Source organism: Eucyclogobius newberryi, unplaced genomic scaffold (assembly GCF_026437365.1).
Source record: "Eucyclogobius newberryi isolate DKJ021-1_F unplaced genomic scaffold, fEucNew1.0.hap1 SCAF_16, whole genome shotgun sequence".
Lineage (NCBI taxonomy): Eukaryota > Metazoa > Chordata > Actinopteri > Gobiiformes > Gobiidae > Eucyclogobius > Eucyclogobius newberryi.
In genome coordinates this window covers 20,972,628-20,985,458 of record NW_027315790.1, presented here as the reverse complement: position 1 = coordinate 20,985,458, position 12,831 = coordinate 20,972,628, and the positions used below count along the sequence as shown (strand labels likewise).

The 12,831-nt window shown below is 40.1% G+C and overlaps 1 protein-coding gene across 3 annotated transcripts in view; it reads left to right on the top strand.

Moving 5' to 3' along the window:
• LOC140361954 (CUB and sushi domain-containing protein 3-like) overlaps positions 1 to 12,831 on the top strand; it is a 408,691-nt gene that overhangs the window by 266,806 nt on the left and 129,054 nt on the right. For all 3 annotated transcript variants that reach the window (XM_072447874.1, XM_072447872.1, XM_072447871.1), the window contains exons 8-9: positions 192 to 279; positions 1,548 to 1,672. In XM_072447874.1, the coding sequence (XP_072303975.1) occupies positions 192 to 279; positions 1,548 to 1,672 (213 nt within the window). The remainder of the gene's footprint in view (positions 1 to 191; positions 280 to 1,547; positions 1,673 to 12,831) is intronic.

Below are 12,831 nucleotides of genomic sequence, written 5' to 3'. Positions count from 1 at the left end.
AAAAGTGACAAGCAGAACTAACAGCAGGGAGCCCCAAACCCCCATGGATGACAGATTTATTTTAGTATAATCATATGGTTCGGGGGAAGCTTTGGCCCAAATTACAGCACAGCTCCTAGATACCGCGTCTGCCTAAAAACTTATTGTTTATACCTTTATCGTTGTTAACTGTTGGCATGTCTTCTCTGTAGTAAACGAAGGCGGCGTGCGACATGCTTCAAACTCTTGTCCCGATCCAGGAGAGCCGGAGAACGGGAAGAAGCACGGCAACGATTTCAGGTACAACATGTAGCACATCGTACGAGATATAAAGACACCAATGGCAGCAACAATGAAAGATGTACCAGGAACGCTTTGTAACAGTCCTCCTGTAGTTGAGTTGAGAGTAATTGTAGAGAGACAAGAGAAAAGTGAAGATGGTTTGATGCTGGTGAGGATGTAGCAGTATGAAAAACAAAAACATTCCTAATCAAATGAATGAAATACTGTATTAGAACATGTTAGGTGCACTGTGTGACTTTTTGCGTGTTTGCCTCAATTATATGTTATAATTTTGCCTCGAATCAGAACAGTTTTTATTACCAAACGAATTTGCAAACAGTGAATGTTAATAATAGTAAATGTGATAAAATAACAGTGCAATCTCGTGGTGCAAGTGTAGTTGACATAAGTTATTAAAGTGACAGGTGTTCATGAGACCAACGGCAGAGAAACTCTTGTTCTAGTCCGAATGTTCCACAGTATTATCTTTTTTGCATTTATTCAATTACAGGTGTTATATTGCAAAAAAAAGTATTATCTTCAAATGAGGGATGTCATGATATACTATTTTAGTGTTACGATTATTGTAGGGGAAAAAACATTATGATTTAACAATTATGCACGATTATGTGTGACCAAACAAAAGTGATTTTTTTTATTTTTGTCTTTCATTCTTGTCTGAAATATTACTGTTCCTCAAGTTCCTCAAGTTTCCTCAAGACAAAATAAAGTTAAATTTGACAAAAACTGCCAGATAAACTGAAGTTCTTTACATTTAGGTCTATTTTTTGTTAAATGTAATAATCGTGACATCCCTTCTTCATGCATTTGAACGAGGGGCTGCTCGCCAGACCAGCCAGTCCCTGTGTCCAGTGTAATTTTAATGTTTTCCTCGTAAGCCACCATGTTTGTTCAGACACGAACAGACCATACGTTTATCTGATTGGTTAATCCACCTTTGGAAATCGTAGCGACTGGATTGGATTCCAGACCAAAACTATTTTCAAAGCGTGTGGTCTTGGCTGGTCAGGCAAGGGGGCCGCCTCTTCACAGATCTGCAGATAAATTTACTAGCATACTGTGGAATATACCAGGCAAAGCAATACCATCTCCATTGAGACAAGCATGTGGTGTGCCTGAAAAGAGTGTGCTTGGGCTAGGCACTTCACCCACCTTGCCTAGTATGAACGTGGTGTGTTAATGGCGGTCCAGGAAGCCATAAGTAATTCCATTTCCATACAGTACAGTAAGCACTACTTCCAACTGATGTATTCTTGATTTTCTAGCATTGGGAACGAGGTGCACTTCACCTGTGGAGAGGATTATGTTCTTCAGGGCAGTAAAACCATCAGCTGTCAGAGAGTGGCTGAAGTGTTCGCAGCCTGGAGCGACCACCGGCCAGTGTGCAAAGGTAAGAAACACTCAGCACTGCGACTCTGCTCACACTGAATATACAGACGCACCTCATCAGGTTTGCAAGGGCACTATCCTCCCCTCGCTTTCAATTAGAGCTGATGAGCAACTCGGTTTACGGTGGAAATAACCCACTTCAGTGTCTGGCTTTGGGATGGTAAATTATGACACGAAACACATTATCATCCAGTGTTTGGAAAGAGGGGCCTCATTTACATGTCACAGGTGTAGGATTTTATTATTTGGTCATTTATGAAAGTTGATTTCAGCCTGTACCAGGAAATAGAGGTCCTTTTATTCACCAAAACACAGTGAAGCAATCCTAAACCTAACCAATTTGTTTTCTTTGTTACATGCCTCTTTCTGAGTCAATTTCAATCATGAATGTTATATATTTAAAAACAAAGCAACTGGGGAGTCATAAAAAGCATAGTATTATATAGAAGTTTCACAACAGCTTTTACGTTTAGTCGTTTTTTAAAGTGATTAAAAGCAGATAGAAATAAACTTTAGACTACCTTTTCCTGTATTTTTATTATTCAGCGCCCACTTCCGAGTATTCTCAGGACACACATAAACACCTCATACAGGAGAGAGAGGCAGCACTGGAGAGGCCGTCTGTCATGTTAAATGCCAAAGTCGTTTGTCATGTTTCCCGACACTGGGCTTCAGACCGACGTTCAGACTCATACTTTAACTTAAAACTCATAAACTCCTTTGGTCATTTTTCCACATGTGCGAGGCAGAAGTACTTTGGAATCCAAGCTTATAATGGGAGGGAGGAAACCTGAAAAATGTTACTTGTGCTACCTTTATTTTTTGTTTGAAAAGAAAGGAACAGAAGCTGGCTAATGTGTTTGGATACATTTTAATCCCACTATTACAAGCTGTAATTATTTCTAATGAGGAAAGTAAGAAGAAAATGTATGTAAGAGAATCTCAAATCTTCATTTTCAACTTCTGATAAATACTGACAATAAAATAGAAAAGAGCATCTGAAGTAAATCTAAAAAATAACTAATAATAAATGGCCAGTTTGGCTCAGGTTGTATGTTGATGGTCCAACTCTTTGTGAGCACCACTGTTGCTTCTATTATGTTGTCATTGTCGTGAGGATGGGCAATATAGACAAAAATGAATACCTAGATATTGTTTTGCATTATCTCGATATTCAGTCGATATTTTCTCGATATTAACGCCGATATTAACGCCTTAGGAATGTGATCGAATTTGCTTGTAAATGTCTTGGCTGAGGTTCATGTATTGCACAAAACGTCCATCTTTCTGGAGCAAATGTTTTATAGTTTTAATTACAGCTTTTGATTACAGCTGATTAATATTCAAATTTTGCATATGTCCAAAATAACAATTGCAATATTATAGATTTTTTAAAAATATAATATGTATCTCATAAAACCTTAGTGAGGTAAGGCAAGAGTAAAAGGCAGAAGATTTGCTGTCTCTCCCTGAAGGCAACTGCCCAAAGAAAACCAAGACAAATCAGGTTGATAATAATAGCTTGCCTGACCCTTGTTTCCTTTTATTGAAAGGTCGTAGGTCGAGGGCACATATGTGAAGCGCTCCAGGAGCCTATAGAGATTTGACCGCCACCCCGGGGAGATCTGAGCAAGGCAGATGCAATTTGTCCCTTGTCCTGCTCTCCTGGCTGGGTAAAAGGACGCGGTCTGACCACTGTCTCCGGCTGCTCCTCCTGTCCACCTGACCTTGCTTATATAACCTTTGTTAGGCCTTTTATTCCAGCACACATCCTTGTACAGCAGCTAGAGGATGTAGCCTGGCCTCTAGTCTAATATAGAGCTCCTGCACCCAGGTAACATTTGTTGTGGATGCCATTGCGGCAAACTAATCAGATAAAACCAACTCTTATCTGGCATGGGTGTTTTTGAAGAGTGTAAATCTCATATTTGCGATTGCGGCCTGAATCTGCCATTTCTGGACAGATATATTGTAAAAGCAGGAAGTGCTTGTTAGCTTTACCAGGACGCAAAAAATTGCCTTCTGCTCAGAGTAGTGAGAACCGCTTTCAAACCCATCGTGGTGAATATGTCGGATGCTGGGAATGCATTAGGTATGTGAGCGTTACATGTGGACCGCTGCAAGAGTTATAATAATGAATAGAATTGCCAGCACACAATCTTAATAAAGATGTTGAATCATTATGAGATGATGGTTATGTTCTGCCCTTGAGCATCTGTGCACCGCGGTACACAAAAATGATCCGCAATCTCTGAATCTCTGTCGCCATTAGTTTCAATCAGAATTCCCCGGCACCTTCCCTGCCGCTGGAGTTTCGTGGCGGGTTTATGTAGAGTGACCGGACTGCACCAACCAGGCTTTTACAATTGCTCATTATCAAATATAAATGGGGTCTATGCCCTTTGATTGGCACTCAAACATGGGTAATAGTGTCATTATTGCGCAATACTTCATACTTGAGTTTTAATACTCTATATATGCAGACATAAAGCCACTCATGCCTTTAAAAGTTCTGTAGAAGACAACGGTGGTAAATAGAGTCAAAAGAGAAAAGGCATCAGGGATCTTATACAAATATAATGACAATAGCTGTACATATATTTTAGTCCTGTTAGTAAATTGTTAAGACATTAGCTCATTTAGCTTTAATTTAAACAAATCTATGCTGATAACACCATGATGTAACTAGTGGATACTGTATTTGGCATTTTATATTATGTAATTATGGAAGGCAGTCTATCTCCAGGATAACTCTACCCACATCTGCTGTATATTGCTTACATATTGCTCAAATTACAGCTAACAATACTTGCTCTAAGTTTAAGTGTGGGGAAAAATAGAATAAAATACAGAAAATGGAGAAGGTTAGATTTGAGGGATGGACCAAAGACAGTATTGAAGATAGCGCAATCGCTTGGTACAAAGAGTTTAAATGTAATGTACTTCATGAATTGTATATATGATTTATCATTAACATTTCAACAAATTACATTTCAGACAGCCAAGGAGTCTGATGATTTGCTGTGACATCTGAGAAGGAAAGAGCCATGTGGGGAAAAGCGGACTGTAACAAGCCACCAAAAGCAATTTCTTACCTCTTCATGTTTGTGTTTGTCATTATCAAGCGGAATATCTCTGACCTACTTCACTCTGAAACCCCAGAATAAACATTCTGAGGTGGTGTGAAGGACAAGATCCATGTAACTGTGGAGCCATATTGTTTTGGCTTTTTGTGGTGCAGTACATTTGGATCTCTTAAGACAGGGAACACACACCGCACTTCTGTGGGCAAGTTAAATATTCATTCACAACTATTTTGGTGGTAGGTGATGTAGGAGAGTGAACTGTGTTTTAAAAAAGCTCATTTTAAAGGACACACATAATGCAAAATACCTCCTCCTGATTTAAATAGATCAATACTGATATTAACATGCAAAATAAATATCTATGTGTGTACCAAATTATCACTTAAACATAATTTTTTGGGGGGAATTGGAGTTAGGTCAATTCATTGAAGTGTTTAGAACGTTGATCAAGTATTTTGACTTAAAACTGCAACCAAATTATGCACAAAGCCAGATCTCGCTATCAAACTCACTGGTACGAATCATCCTCTCATGTAATGTCAGTCTCTGGATGTATAATGTAATATCAATATACCCAGACATTTCTCCAATATTCTATGTTGCTCTGAGGGAAAAAATGGCAAAAATACTGATTGCAGTTCCGCCCCGCCACATAGCCACAATATCTCGGGGACCTTAATGATATCTTTCTCCTCACTGGTTAGCTTTATATTATGTGTTCCTACAGGTAATGCCAGAAATATATCTTGGACAATGCAGTCTTGAATTCTGCCTCTGGTTGCACAAACAAACATATATAATCCAATCAGGCAGTTGCATTATTTTACAGATGTGTGTAATCTCCAACATACACAACTCAAGTTATCTCGTCAATGTTCTTTTTTTGTAGTGGATGCTTTGTACCAGGCAGCAAGTTAACAGTTTGTCAAGTTTATGTGCTAGTATTAATCTCTTCTCAAACTTTCCAATGCCGTCTTCAAGTTGTGCCACCTTTCCCCCACATGCCTTTGCTGCTCACATTGGTAGGCCTCAGAGTGGCGCTCATTTGTCTGCCTGATGTAGTGTTGCATGACTGTCTGACAGCTGTCCGTGACGTGCTTGATGCCTGGGCCGGGCTTAGTCTCACGCAGCAGAGCCACAAGTGTCCTCCACGGCGTTCTGCATTGATTTCTGTGGATCTTCAACCGGCAGCTCACGGTCTCAGCCCATTTCATTTCAGCAGAGCGTAAATGCCCTGCCTGTAAATCCAAGCATGTTCCTTTGACATGGGATTGATTAAGCTCATTGCATGCTTAGTTTCAAATCCTTACATTTAGAAAATGTTTCTTGATTCTAAATCATTCACCGTATTGTACACTACCTGTTAAAAAAAAGGTTTGCTCACTCTAATATTTCACTCTCTGCATCAGTTTGGTTGAAATACTGTGTTGCAGCTGAAAGATCATCACCTGCAGCAGTTTTCCAGTAGGAGGCTCAGACCTACTGTATTTGCTTAGTTGAATCCAAGTGGCGACTTTGTACAGGCAGTGTATTATCTAAAGAGCTAAGTCACTTCACCTGTCAGCAGTCATCATTTGTAATTTCTTGGGATCAACCTCTTCAAATTCTGTTTTACTTTAAAGCAGCATCTATATTTTATCACTATGTAGCTCTTTGCTGTTGAGCAAATATGTGACCAGATAAAGGCCTGAATGTTGCTGAGCACCACTCACATGTGACCTTTACATTTGGACCAGTCCTCAGCTCGAAATTCATGAATAACTTTCAGAGTCAATGAGCCAACAAAAGAAGCAAGCCAAGTAGTTTTATTAAAGGGTCACTTTTCGCAAAATCCAAATTTAGTTAAGTGGAAAATATTTAGATAAGAAGTTTTATTTTTTGTTTTGTTTCTGCTGAGAGGTGAAGTGACAGTGACAGGACAAGATAAACAACAGGGGCAGGGATAGGGTAATCACCTTTATGGACTCATTAAACAATTAGAAAACTAAATGAATATAAACTACAAAAACAGTCATTAATTCGCAATGTCCTTCTGCCCACTGTGGCGATGCTTTATGAGCGAGATGGGCAGAGAGGCACAGAGTCCATGTGGCACCTTGATTAATGGACAGATGGTAGGGCCACAGAGCCAGCCCACTCCCAGTTTGTGTTGTGCAGTGTGTGCACTCAAAGGAGGCACAATTTGAGGAGCTGAGGAGGCCACTTAACCGAGGGGCTCTAGTGTACACACCTCCATCCTGACATCTATATAGAGTTTCAGAAGTATTGGTTGAGCAGAAGTCTGGTGTGTAAATAGTGAGCATTATGATCAGTTCCATCAGAATCTGGATGAATAAATCTGTGCCCAAGACTATTTGAGTTCAGCCCAGACCATATCATTAACTGTTAAATTGAAAAATGTCATGTGGATTTTGGAAGCATGGGGTCCGAGAATCACACATCAAAGCAATTCTTGTCTCAGCTAGAACACAGATTTGCATATTTATCTTTGCCTGGGTGTATAAGGGTTATGTAGACTTTATTGATATCCATGGGGAGATTTGTTGTCTGTATTTCTCCCATAGTTCAATGGCACTGCGGCAGCCTGTCAGGAGAGGGGAGAGTAGTGGGACCCATCCCCAGATCTTGAGCAGGGCTTGGTCAAGACTCCCCAAATCATCCAGCCATATACCCTTGACCAGTGATCATGATTCAATGAGCCCTCACAGCCAGTCACAGCACAAAGCTCCACCAAAAGGATGCCTCAAAATACTGCCATCTCCTGGGGATGTGAATGTATTACAAAGAATATAAAGTTTATTTTGAAGGTTTCCTACCAATGTGTATGAACTTTTGTCGCTCATGATAATAAGAAGAATGTTTAAGTATTTCACACAAACCAAAGCCCCTGTCATGTTATTTCTTTGTTACTGATTTCAAGCCATCATTTGACACTCAAACTTGAACCAGGCTTCAAAGTCTGGCTTCAGTTTGCTCATCACTACTCTTGTCTAGAAATTTGGCTCCAGACGTTGAGGTTGGTCATCACCACTATCCCGGACATGTTGCCCCAGTGGTGTTTAATGAAGTATGAGTAACCTCCTACGCTGACGTAATCTAGTTTATCCTTCCCCTTCATCCATGGTGTATTCCTATACTGTAATTTCAAGACCATGTCTTCCATAGATGGGTCAAGACTAAACCAAGACACACCAAACAAGAAAACAGAAGGAAAATGCAATGTAACACATGTATAAACCATTTTATGGAATCAAATGCCTTAATCTGGCCTTGGGGTTTAGCAGTGTTGAGATACACTGTCTAAATGACAATCTGTCTGAGTATGTGTCTGTGTGGTTGCCCATTAGAGCTCTGAGCACAGACCGCCATAGGAACGCTGTGTGCCAGCCTAATGATGTCATCAATCATCTGCTCTGTCCATTGGTCAATCCATCTCGACCGCAGGCAGCCTGTTAAAACAGTCTGTCCGGGCCAATCTCCGCTGTAATCTCGAGCTCTCTGTGATGCCAGTATTTCATCAAAAGTTCGGATTTGTTTGAAGACTATTTGAGCATCAAGTCCAGGGAATGTTGTAATATTCGAATAATGTTTTTATGTGAATTTAACAGTTTCATAAAAGCTGTCATCTATTATAATTAAACGTGAAAGTGATTGCCTGCCGTCAAGCATGGAATCCATTATGCCCTCAAAACATTTGCTGTCAGAATGAAGGCGTGATGTGTTCATTGTAGCTTACCTGTAGACTTAGTTTGATGTCTTTTAACTTTATTAGCTGATTAATCTTTGGAGGCATTTCCAGTAGACTTTTGTGGACATGTTTGGTTCAGCATTTGCAAGTTTTCAGTTACTGAGTTTCCTCAACCAAAAAATCCAGGATGAACATTTTAATGTTTATCATGAATTGTGCTGACTTGAACTAAGATGTGATTGAGAATCTGAAGGCTAGATACAATTATTGTAATTATATAGTTTACATAATGTGCCTAACAATGTGCAACAATAATGCTGCAATCAGCAGTGAAGTTTACAATGCACTATGTAACCGCCATTTGATCGTCATCAAGGAGATATAATGCGGTTTCTTTGCATGCTCCTCGTGTCTGCGAGAGTTTCCTCCGGGCACCACCCCTACCACTAAAAACCAGAATGCTGGTGTATGAGGAGAGTGTGTTTCGAATGCGGGACAACAGATAGTAATTAGCCCATGGCAGCAATCCGGGCATGTATTTAATTATGTACATTAACATGCACTGTCCCGACCAAATCAATTAAACTAAACAAAAACAAAACAAAGCCTGTAAAAACCTGTAAACTAAATTCAAGATCGGTCGATAGATTTATTGCCATACTGTGGAGCATTCAATACAAAGCAATAACATCTCCAGAAAAATTACATAATGCACTTGTTTCAGTTCTTCAGTATACAAGTTTGAGTTAGTCACAAGTCAAACCCACTTCCAATCAAATCCAGCCTTTAACCCTTCACCTCTTGAATCAGAGTTAAAGTTTTGAGTTTTGTTGAAATTGGTGTAAAAAGCTCAATTCTGACTCAGCCATTTGCTGAGTCAGAATTTAAGTTAAAGGTTGAATGGACAAATCTGAGTCTCATTTCCTCGTGGCGTGGACTGCCGATTAGTCCTGCCACGTATCAATCATAAAACGCACCTACCGCTCACCTGCAGCCTGGTGTGGCTCGTCCCCTGAGAGCAGCACGTTTCCGCGTGTCTAAGCGCATTGATCTATCATAATATAGTTCCCTCAGTGTGCGGGACAAAATGAAGACAGAGAAAGACTGTTCGAGCTGACTCATAAGAAGACGGAAATCTATGGGAGACGAGAGATAAGATGCGATCCGTCGCGCCAATAAACAAACGCACGTGTGTGTTGTATCAGTCCGCATGGGGGAGTGCGCATGCGCACTTCCACCTGAGTTCTCAAATCGCCGAAAAATCGTCCATTGCGCCTTTAAGGTTGTCCGTTAACACAGTTTTTTGTCAATAGCGCACACCCATTGGTCCAAGTCAAGTCATAAGATATAAGAAGTATTTTCATCTCAAGATCTTTATTCCTTGCTTTGATCCCAGTTATAACTTACAGTATATCTACCTAACTATCTAAGATGAGTGTAGAAAATGGCTAAGTTAGTCCAAGAACAGGACTCAGGTTCTGTCGCCCTGTGGAACAGCGAGCTATCAGCACTGCCGAATAAAATACTGTTTAAGCATCAGGCCTTAGCTGGGCCACTCATTGTGTGCCTTTTACAAATGAACCCTCCAGTAGTTTTCTTTAGAAACTCATGCGTATGATTTTCTTGTCTTTTCTTTTTTGAGTGTAGTGTTTTGTTCTGGTGTGGCTCGGGGTTCATGGACATCATCTGCAGGGAGGGTTAAGTGTCCCTGGTATGCTTGGGCAGCTTTCGCCGTATGGATGATTGGACCTGAGCCCTCCGCTACAGGGACGACTCGCACAGCGCAAAGGCCATCATGCTGAGAGAGAGTGAGAAACGACTGGAACAGAGCAGGCACAGACTTCTGCTATGCTACAATGAAAGTCTGTCTGTAACCTTCGCAGGGCTGGTGGTGCGAATAAGTTATGCTCAAAAGCTATAAAACAAAAACAAAAAAACTTGGAAGAACTAAGCAAGGGCATCGGAGGAACAGTAAAAGCGTGAGTAAAGTGATCATTAAATCTTGGTTTGGATCCCGGTAGTTAACGCACTTTCAGAGTCTTCGGGGATTCAGTTAATAATAGTTATGATTTCAATTAAAAGCGTTTTAGAACCGAATCTCATTGCAATCGTCAGAGAAACTAATTTGATGAGTCTTATTGTGACTTGAATAGTGCAGGCTTTTTGGGCGCTTGCCCTCCATATACTGTGTACCAATTTAAATCATTCCATAAAGAGATACAAGGTTAGATACAAAGTTGGAACAGAGCGATTTTAAAAGAAAAAAATTTAAAATCCAACCTTATTCCGTATTTCAGTGTTTGATGAGTGGAATAAAACAAGTTCTACATTTATATGGCATGTTAAAAACCTCGTATCGATTCAAAACCCTACAACTACCAAAAGAAAAAGGTGGTTTGGGCCTAGTTTTTCCCCAAAAATACTTTACCAGCCTTACTGGCAGACAACAAATGGCAGAGTCATTTGGAGGAAGTAGAGATTACCAGGCTAAAATCTGGGTTCACCACATGGAAAAAACTAATCAAAACATAAATTAAACAAAGATGTTAAAATTCTAAGATGGTTGACTTATGACCAAAGTTTTAAGCCAATGGCATTCAACAAATATATATGGCATTTATTCCAGTATTGTATTTTATATTTGAAAATATCCTGAAAAAACTTTGAGTGGACTCGCCTCTCCACAGACCTGGCCTGCACTTGACCTTGTGGAGCTAGCTGTTTTTCACCATGGAGATGGAGTTTAATGCCATTTAAGGCAATAACATTTCCAACGAGATAGAACCCAGAAAAGTTATCGTACATCGTACACCTTAAACTCTGCACAGTATCAATGAAGTTAATGTTGCAGGATAGCAAGACAGTGCATCACATAAAGTACATGAATAAAAAAGGTTGAAGAAGGCCGAATGAGAGACGGCGGCAGGCCAAAGAGAGATGGCGTTTAATATAAATGATAGGATGTTAGTTCCTTTGGTAATTCTAGTGATAACTCTCCTCACACTATCTCTAAAGCAACACAGTGCCCATTCCACTGCTGGCACCACGGAGGGGCCGGCCATTTGTCCAGGCCACACTGATTGAGCTGTCAACACTCACGCATACACATACACACACACACACACACACACACACACAGCTTCAGAGCTCACTTCTCCACAGCTATGTACAGTATTAATGATCACAAGAGAAGGTCAGCAGCAGATGCAGAGAGAGAGCGGGGACAGTATGGAGTTCCAGGGTCTTGTACACAGAACCTCACAATATTTCATGGATGCACTACATTAGCGATAAGAACAACAAATAGAACCATTTGTTTCAAGACAGAACTTGAAGATCTCGGTCTATAATCTTTTTTTCTTGTGATGCGAAGGCTTCTGACAATTTTATTCAAACAGAATAATTGAATCTAAATTATAGATGTGCATCACAAATGTGCAATAGACTGGAAAGATAATGCTAAATAAAAATATATAATGTAATGAAAGATGCAAGTTCTACAATCTAAATCTAATATATTTTTGAGAAGAAAGTCACAAGCTACTGCTACTGCTTTCCTCTATTAGGAAGCTTAAAAGCTAAAGATAAACCAAAAAGTCTTCAGTATTAATCCAGTGTTTGCTAAATTCCTCTTTGTAAATGTCGTCTTCTTATCCTCATCTATGTGCTTGAGTAGGGGCATACGTTGGACAATCTTAACTCCAGAGTAAACTTACAAGTCTTAGAATTTACACAGGCTCAGTACATTCATAACCCTACACTGTGATATTCCAACTTCATGCTATCATTCAACATAAACGTTTAGGTCAAATGTAGACTCTAAATTACCTGTGAGTGAATGGGATTTTACTCTGTCAACCTTTGCCTGGATGAACACTGCTTAAGGCTCATAGTTTCCACTTGTGATCGCTAACAGGTTCATTATTGCTCATAACATTATAATAAATAACTATTCCCACTGTGCAATGGACATTTAAAAAACATGGACAAAGCAAGTTTTCCAGAACATCAAGCAATCACAATCGTGTCATGCTGAATGCCTATTTTCAGTGTGGTTTATCTCCTTATATTTTAGTCGAGGTGGAACATGTCTGTTTGTATCGCGTAAACACATGGGTGTGATAAGCTTGTGTACTTTTGTGTTTTTGTGCGCGACTTTCTCATGTGTGCGGGCGTATCTTCGGCCCACCACTGAACAAACTAATTAAGAAACAAACGCTGCTTCAAACCAACCAGAAAATTACCTCCCAACTCCAACAGGACGACCCAAGGACAGACACGCAGGTTTTCTATCACATCCACTCAGCGCACTCCGCCTAACAACGGCTTAGGTGCTTTATCGAACGTGGAGCATGTGTCATTTGGAACAGCACACTGACCTCACTG